The sequence below is a fragment of the Penaeus vannamei genome, chromosome 10 (genome assembly GCF_042767895.1).
Source record: "Penaeus vannamei isolate JL-2024 chromosome 10, ASM4276789v1, whole genome shotgun sequence".
In the NCBI taxonomy this organism is placed as follows: domain Eukaryota; kingdom Metazoa; phylum Arthropoda; class Malacostraca; order Decapoda; family Penaeidae; genus Penaeus; species Penaeus vannamei.
The window spans coordinates 13,892,798-13,901,957 of record NC_091558.1 but is presented as its reverse complement, the minus strand read 5'-3'; the positions used below and the strand labels follow the sequence as shown (position 1 = coordinate 13,901,957).

The window sequence follows — 9,160 nt, the reverse complement described above, 5'->3', positions numbered from 1 at the left end:
CCTCTCTCCTTTCCTATTCCTTCCCTTCCCTTTCTTCGCCTATTCCCCTTTCCCTCCTCTTTCCTCCCCCTCCTCCCCTGGCCCTTCCATCCCCATTCTTTTTCTCACCCCCTCCCTTTGCCCCTTTTCTCGACCCCCTCACCCCTCCTTTATCAACCCCCCCCCCCGCTGCCTTTCAACACGTCTTGTGCTTCGTCTTTAGGAAGAGGACAGGGCGATGACCTCTTTATTCTCAATTTTCTCTTATTTTTCTCTTTTTCTCTCTCTTTCTTATTATCTCCGTCTGTCTGTCTCTTTTTTATTTCAGTTTCTCTTTATTTATTGCTTACGTGACAGCCAGTTGGTGTATTTTTCCTATGATTCCTTAGAGATAGATGGATCGACAGATAAGCAATAATCCATATTGAAACCAAGAGAGATAGGCATACCAAGAGTAGAGAAAAAGAATGAAAGAAAGCGAAAGAAAGCATTTATTTTGAGTAACAGCAACCCTCTCTAATCAATAGACATAAACATTGAAAAAAAGAGAAAATTATCGACCTCCGCCAACAGCAGCCATCGTTCCTCCCCTGCTACAGAAGCCGTAACTTGTACCTCAGTAACCGCTTCAGGGAAAAGCAGACTAAACACCCGAGCGATCCTATTTCAGGCAGTTTCGTGCAGGTCGTCTCCTTTCGCTAAGTGGGTCGTTGAAGGTCGTTACTCTTAGGTCCGAAGGCCGAACGGGAAGGGCCGTAGCAGGTGGTATCGCGTGTTGGCTCAATGTTAATTTGTCGTACAGATCCTTCGACTCATTAAGGAAGGGGAGGGAGAGGGGGTAAGAGGTTGGTGGAGGGGTCGAAGAGAGGGCGTGAGGGGGAGAGGGGTTCACGAAGGGCGTGTGGGGGGTAAGGGTGGGGTCAAGAAGGGCTGGGGGATGAGAAGGTAGAAGGGAGGGGGAGGAGGGGTGAGGGGAGGTCAAGGCAGGTGTTTCTAGTTCAGGATATCGGCACCTCAACAGCCACCCCCAAGCAGTCGCTGTTGTACTCGCTCGGTGAACAGTAGTCTGTGGGCGGTAGACGAAGGCCGACGGTAGTGTGTGCGAGCGTACTTTGCTACTGTGGCTGCAATCCTTTGTCGTAGGCGCAGGATATTCTAGGACAAGGGATAAAGTCTTTTTCAATATATTTAATTTAGATATACGAAGTGGTCTCATCCAAGGAGAGTGTAGGTTTGAAGAATCTTTTCAAGAATGGTTTAAAAAGATTCGCGATGGTGATTGCTTAATGAGAGATAACAGTTATGGTTGCTTAAAAGAGATAATTCAACCTGTGGTGTTTATGATATCTAATTTGCATACAATAAAAAGGATTTTTTTTGTACTTTAGTGCTCTAGTTCTTGATCGCTTATCCTTTATTGATCTTACATATTCTGTTTAAAAGTCTGTGTTACAAAACTAAGGGATTTGTATGATCATAAAATATGTTTGTTATCAGCGTTCTAATTTCGACAGCAATATTAACAAAACACGCGATCTGTCCTTGAATTTCTTGTATTTTTTCTTTCTGAAGTCAGAAGAAAAATAAAAGAAAGCAAGAAATTGGTATGAGTAATTATCAAAAACGTTTGAGAGCGAGATAGACAAAAAATAATAAACCACGGAAACAGAGCAGTGCGGACCACTTGGTGTTATCCAGGACCTATTATCCTATTATCTAATAATCGGAGCAACAATCTCCCGATGACGACGCATGAGTGATAGATGGCCTTTGCTGTTCCCCGAGGGACACCGAAGCCGTTTTTCTAATCTACGTCGTTAAAAATAGAGAAAAAAAACGAAGTGAAGTCTGACCTCTTAAAGAATACGACTTAAATATCACTTGCAGGAACAAGTCGCTGTAAACCTTTCATTTCGGATATTTATGTCCTGAGACTCATAAACGCGATAGCATCTGCGTGCGTGCTTCGCCGAGGCCGAAATTCATAGCACTGCGAGTGTGGGGCGCGCGGCGAGGAGGCGTGGCATCGGAGCACGCCCTCGCTCGACAAACACATCGGCGTGGAAGTGTGAGGGCCTCGAGTGCGAGTATGAGCGCGTATTCGTCAGTGTGACGGCGAGGAGCGAAGCGTCACACCGATGAATTCGCGGCCGAGGTCAGTCCGCTCGGAGATCATCAACGACATCAGCTACAGCCGTCACGCCTCGCAAGTCGAGCGGGAGGCCGAGCGGAGGGAGTGCTCCTCGCCTTCAGGGACTCCTGACGTAGGAGGAGCTAGTGACGAGGGACTCGGTGACTCCGAGATGTCCGGGAGGCTCTCGTCCGCTGACTCAGTGGCGAAGTCGGGAGCGCCCTTCGGGTTGGGGGTCAGGAGTGTTTCGGGGATCCTTGCGACGAAGGACCTCGACCTGGGGAACGCTGAGGGGCCAAAGGCTCACCCCGAGGGACGAGAATCGGCCACTGGGAATAAGGGAGGCATTGGAGAGCCAGTCCAGAAGCTTCTGTTTGGCCTAAAAGAGTCGGTAGCCAGTGTGATAAATGACGGTAAACCGCCCGTGGAGTCAGCCAAGGACGCAGACACTCAGTCAGTGAAAAGCGTAAATAGTTTAGTGAAGAAAGATGATGGCGTTTCGTTGAAAAACTTGGCGAAAGGCTCAGACACAGGGTCCTTGAAAAGTGCAGATAAAATCTCTCTCAAGAGTGCGAATTCAAAAATAAATGAAGCAGACACTGCGTCGCTTGGCAGTACAAACGGCAACTTGGTGAACAGTGCGGCAACCTTGCCTCTGTGGCGCTCTGAGCTGCATTCGGGAGAGACTCATTACATAGATCACCTGAAGAGCACCAGAAGTAGCACGGTGTGGGCTCGAGAGAACGCATCCGAGGATCAGGGTGTTTACATTTCTTATATTTCTCCGGAGAACCAGGAGGAATTTAACGGCTTATCGGAAGACCTGGGAGGACAGAAGACCCCCTCGGAAGGAAGTCGGGGAGGGGACAAAACCCCGTTGGGAGGATATCGGAGTGGGGACCAGACGCCATCAGGAGGCGTTCGGGGAGGTAACAAAACCCCGTCAGAAGGACCGAAGGAATATAAAAGCCTACCAGGAAGTGGAAGAAAGAATACCCCTTCAGCAGGTAGCCAAACCCCATCAAAAGGTCGGGAGGGAAACAATACCCCGGTAGAAGGTCGAGAGTATAGAAGCCAAGCAGAAAGTCGAGGGGGAAGCAGCACTCCATCAGTAGCCGATAAGATAACTCTTGCAGAGGTTAGGGGAGGCCAAAGCACCCCGGCAAAAGACTGGGAAAGTCGCAAAAACCCTCCAACAGATTCCAGAGGCCACGACACCCCGCCAGGTCTGAAAGGTCTCAGCACACCTTCAGAAGAAGACCGAAGAGTTGATAGCACCCCGTTAGGTCAGAGCAGCCACAACACTCCGTCAAAAAGTCCTATTGAAAACGCTGGTCCATTAACAAGTTGGAGAAGCCACCACTACAGCCTGTTAGAAGGAGGTAAGGCAGGTCACGACACCCCTTCAGAAAGAAGCCCAGGAGGACACAGCCCCGAAGCTAAAGTTCAAGGAGAACCCGATATCCCACCAGAGGATCAGGGAGGACACAACTTTCCTTCTGAAAACTTAGAAGGCGAAGGGGCTCCATCAAAAGATCGGGAAGGAAGCGTGTCTCCTGCTGCAGAACAGAGCCGAAAGGCGACGCCCTCGCCCACGGGAAGAGAGGAGGGAAGTCCCACCTCGGAGAAAAAAGAAGAAAACGACAGCAAGCGTAAGGCTGGCGGCGAAGCAAATGCCTCAGAACAGGACAACATGGAATTCGAGGTTGAAATAGTAGTGATGGAACCGGGCGATAAACCGCCACGCGATCCTCCATTCTCGCGCCACCGGCCGTGGAAGCGAGGCAGACCCGACAGGGCGACAGCCGGCGACGACCAGCCGACCGCAGACGAGTACCGACCGTCGCGGCTCCCCCGAAGAGAGGAGAGGAAGCCGCGGTCGACGTCCCTCGGCCCGAGAGTCAGGTTCATGGGCCAGAAGCACACGTCGCAGGTCAGCAATTCGGGCGAGACTCCCAAGTCGGAGACGAGCGACGACCCCCGCCGCGGCCCGCCCAAGCGCTACCGTAGGCTTAAGAGGAAACTTTTTAAATCAGGTCAGAGTCCTTCGTCAAATGCATATTTATCATAATTTTCCTTCCTTCTTCCTTTCTCCTTGAGATTTCTGTACAGTGGTTTTGAAAGGTTGCGAGTAGAAGCTAAATTTTCAGCTCTCATTTGCCGCGACACAGCGAGCGTCACCAACATGGCGCAGGACGACGTCGACGGCAGCGACGCCACCAGCCGCGAATCCTACTCCACCCTCCTGAAGGACATCCAGACCCTCATGGAGGAGGTGCAGAAACAGAGGAACGAATTCCGAAGCGAGATGCGCTCCCTCGCCTCCTCCATCTCCCGAAAGCACGAGCAGCTCGAGAACACCGTCCGCAAGTGCGCCTGCTCCTCGGCCAAAAAGGTGACCTCCTCCTCCGGGGATTCCAGGGGCGGGGTCAGAGGGAAGCCGGCGTTGCTCTTTGCTTGTCCGTGAACGTCTGTTGCTATGTACATACACAGGCGCATTACTCGGCAGTAAGCAAGGTTTTCTTTCTTAGTGTGTGCTATCTTATCTTGAGGGTAAATGGTATATATCTATAGCCCCATCCGCAGATGTAAATATAGATATGTATAAATATATGTACATATACATACACACACGTACACGTACACGCACAGTGTGAATGCATGAAATACAATATTCGCAACGTATACACCAGCTGGTTGTAGTTAGGTGTTGTATGATAAAACTGTAAATACAATCGTATCTTGAAAATGCACACGTCTTTTTACATCATTAGCACTGCATGAACAAAAGATAAGCGCTCTTGGTGAATCGAAGACACATCAGTATCACAGACTAACGTTGTGGTATGTATTGCAGAATCTGTGAGAAAATATACCATCGTTTTGCTGTTATTTTTTTTTACCAGTTATGATTTCCATATATATGAGGTGCAAAGGTCGTCCTTTATTCACTCCACACCTGTCTTACACTGGTATACAGCAATCCCATTTATTGCAAAGTCACACACCAGACATTTTCCTCGTGCAAGCAGGCTTCTGCACTCATGCTTCAAGTACATGCTTGTTCTCATACTCCATAATTACCCCCAGTAAAACAGGCAGCCTTGTTTCATGTTTCGTTTTATGTAAACAAAAAAATGCGAACAATAAGGACACAAAAATGCACTAAAATAAGAAGATATCATCACGAAGGCGAAAATAGGACACACACAAACAGCCAGAGAAATGCATTAAATGGAGAAACGAAGTGAAATAACACGAAGGAAGGGTCAAGGACAGGTAAGTTATTGATTTATCTGAAGGCAGAAGACAGGATGAAGGAATACCAGATATATGAGTGACGCATTACTAAGTGTTAACAAAAACAGGCAAAACTTAGACAAAGGACAGATATATATGCACGCAGAGATTTGTACATAATATGATGCGTGGGTGATGGGGACCAGCTTTTGGTTTTAGTAGATAGAGCAATATGTATTTTTCTTTTTCATATTTTAGAAATGGAGAAAAAAATATATTTCACAAACGTTTGAGCCGCATATAGAACTCCCCCGGCCGAAAATGGTAAGGAAATTGTGACTTCAAGATTTTTACAGTTATTACAACAATTGTTCAGAATAATTGCTGGTATATTTTCCTTTGCTTGTTTTATTTCATATTTGTGTCTTTTAGATTGCAGGGAAGAACCGTATGCTTATCGATCTCTCTGGGCGGTGCAAGGATATTTTTTTTATTTCGGTCTTCTTTTCATTATTTCTTTATCTGTCTTTTTAACTTTTCATGTGTCTAACTTTTTGCGTGTCTATCTGCGTGTCTATCTACTACTTCTGTTTCTCTCCCTCTTTCTAGATTTCTCTCTCTCTCTCTCTCTCTCTCTCTCTCTCTCTCTCTCTCTCTCTCTCTCTCTCTCTCTCTCTCTCTCTCTCTCTCTCTCTCTCTCTCTGCGTGTCTATCTATTACCTCTCTTTCTGTCTCTCTAGATTTCTCTCTCTCTCTCTCTCTCTCTCTCTCTCTCTCTCTCTCTCTCTCTCTCTCTCTCTCTCTCTCTCTCTCTCTCTCTCTCTCTCTCTCTCTCTCTCTGCATGTCAATCCTTTTCCATCTATCTATCCATTCATTCATCTATCTCTCCATATCTCTGTCAATCGACCTATGCCTTCCTCTCATTGTCTCTCCCTCGCTCTCCCTCCAAAACGCAAGAGCCTTGATGAGACTCCTTCCTCTCCACGTCTCTCTTTCCCCGAATCCTTTAATCACAGTAAACCTCGTCTTCATAATCCTAATCCATCCTTCAAGTCCCCCGCTTCCTTCCTTTCCCTTAATACTCCGCCTCTTAATCCTTTCAAGTCCTCTCCCCTTTTCCCCTCTCTCTCCCACTCCCTCCTACTCCTCCTCCTCTTTTCCTTTCATGAAGTCAAAGGCGTGATTTCCCTAAATCTGTCTGTGACGTCAAACTTAAACAGGTGTGGCGAGTTTCTCGTTTTTTTTTACTTGTTTCTTTTTATTTTCTTTGTTTTTTTTTTTATATTGTATTTTTATGTGTTCTTTGATTTCTTTTTTTTTTGTCATCTCGGGGGATGTGCGTAACACACACACACACACACACACACACACACACACACACACACACACACACACACACACACACACACACACACACACACACACACACACACACATATATATATATATATATATATATATATATATATATATATATATATATATATACATATATATATATATATATATATATATATATATATATATATATATATATATGTATATGTGTGTGGGTGGGTGTGAGTGTGTGTGTGTGTGTGTGTATGTGTCTGTGCATGTGTATGTGCGTGTGTGTATGTGTGTATGTGCCTGTGTGTGTGTGTGCGTGTTCGTGGACTTGCATAGTGTGGTAAACATTAAAAGCCTCGTCCACTGAAGCTCCACGATGCAGGCCGTGTCGGGTGACCACGAACGCGAAAGATAATACATGAGATGACGTCACATGTAAACATTACTGTGTTGATCTTAGTTCAAGAAAAGTCCGTAGGTTTTATCTTTTTCGGTCTTTATTTCCTTTATTGTATTATCCTTTAATGTATAGATAACTAAAGCTCATTTTGACTTTGTCTCTATACACACACACACACACATATGCACACACATACACAAACACACACACAAACACACACACACACACACAAACACACACACACACACATACACACACACACACACACACACATACACACACATTAAGTTAGAAATTATCGACGAAAAGTAAAAGTGAGAAAAAAATAAATAACAACGGGACGAGAGAGAAAGAACGAAGATAAGACATAATAAGAGGTAAGAAAGCCATTACAGAAAGAATTATGAAGAAACAGACAAGAGCAAAACAAAAGATAATTAGACAGATAAAAAGAGGGGAAAGCAAGGAGAGAGAGAAGCAGGGAGAAAAGGAAATGAAAGACGGGAAATCGGGAGACATAATCACCTCTTCGCATGCAAAGTGCCGATAAAAGAGGGAGAGAGGGAGAGGGAATAAAAGGAGAGGAAAGGGACACAGGATAGCGAGGCTTAAATCAACAGAATAGGAATACCGATGAAAAAGGGAAGAGAGAAAGAAGAAAAGAGTGGAAGTAAAGGAATACCTGAGGAAAAGGGGAATGAAAAAGGGAAGAGAGAGAGAAAAGAAAAGAGTGGAAGTAAAGGAATACCTGATGATAGTAATATCGATGAAAAGGGAATAGAAAAAAAAGAAAAGAGGGGAAGTAGAGGGACGAGGAGGAAAAGGAAGGGAAGGGTTATAGGTAACCTAAGATGGAACTCACTCGACGCGTATTTCTCCCTCCATCCTTCCTCCTCCCTCCCCCCCCCTCCATATCCTTTCCGCCCCTCCCTTCCTCGCTTCCACTCGCTCTCACTCTTCTCTCCCTCCGCCCCCCCCCCCTCCACGTACCTCTTCCTCCTTCTTTCTTTGCCCTTTCCTTCTCTTCCCCTACTTCTCGTCTTTTCTTTCTCCCTTCCTCCCTCCCTTCTCCCTCTTCTTTTTCTTCCTTCCTCATTATCCAAGCCCTTCTTTCTTATTATACTCTTCTCCCTTTCCTCTATCGCTTCCCTTTCTTCTCTCCCTGCCTTCCTGTTTCCTCCCTTCCCCTTATCAACTTCCTTTCTCCCTTCCCCTTACCCCTCCTTTTCTTCCTTTCCTAACTTTTTCTTACCCTCTTCTTCCTCCCTCTCTCCTTATCCCCTTCCTCCCTCCCTCCTCCCTCCCTCCCTCCCTTCCCCTTACTCCTTCCCTCCCTCCCTTCCCCTTACTCCTTCCCTCCCTTCCCCTCCCTCCCTTTCTCCTTATCCCCTCCCTCCATCCCTCCCTTCCCCTTATTCCTTCCCTCCCTCCCTCCCTTCCTCCCCCCCCCCTCCCCATAGCCTCTATCCGAAGACATGACACTCACCCTTCTATCGATCCCCAACCGGACATGCTGTGCCCCGAGTTGTCACGATGACGTCTCCCTCCCTTTGACACCCTTACCCCACCCTCCCTTACCTCAATCAACCTCGGGCATGCCTCATTGTTGCCGGTGACGTCACCAACCGGCGGGCGTGAGGGGGAGGGAGAGGGTGGGAGGAGGGAAGGGGAGGAAGGAACATTGCCATATTCTCTTGTCAACAACGAAAGGAAGGGGAGGGGGTGAGGACGGTGAGGAGGAGGACGAGGATGGGGAGGATAACGGGTAGGGGAAGGGAGAGGAGTTAGTGGAGGTAGGGTGGGTGGGGTGGAAGGTAGATTAAGGGGTAGGGGAAGGAAAGGGGGTGGGGGGGAGTATGCGATAAGCCTATCTCCATGAGTGACCTTGTTCGTGACGTTGCACTGGGCTGGATCCCCTTCCTCTCCCTCCCCCACCTGACCGCTCCCCCTCCCTTTCTCCCTAGCTCCTCCCCCCCTTCCTCTCCCTTTCTCCCTACCTCCACCCCCTCTCCCTTCTCCCTATCCACTCCACCTCCCTCCTTTCCCCTCCCTCTTCCACCTCCCACCCTCCCCCTCCTCC

The 9,160-nt window shown here is 47.4% G+C and overlaps 2 protein-coding genes across 2 annotated transcripts in view; both read left to right on the top strand.

The window, feature by feature from the left end:
- The first annotated feature begins 2,117 nt into the window (after window positions 1–2,117).
- On the top strand, window positions 2,118–4,181 carry LOC138862856 (chloride intracellular channel protein 6-like). Its single transcript, XM_070126031.1, has one exon. It carries the CDS (start codon window positions 2,118–2,120, stop codon window positions 4,179–4,181), a length of 2,064 nt encoding a protein of 687 aa, XP_069982132.1.
- Window positions 4,182–4,268: 87 nt separating this feature from the next.
- The window catches only part of ringer (tubulin polymerization-promoting protein ringmaker), a 21,386-nt gene continuing 16,494 nt past the window's right edge, over window positions 4,269–9,160 (top strand). The window contains exon 1 of the mRNA XM_070126373.1: window positions 4,269–4,505. Coding sequence (XP_069982474.1) covers window positions 4,296–4,505 — 210 coding nt within the window. The 5' untranslated portion in view covers window positions 4,269–4,295. The remainder of the gene's footprint in view (window positions 4,506–9,160) is intronic.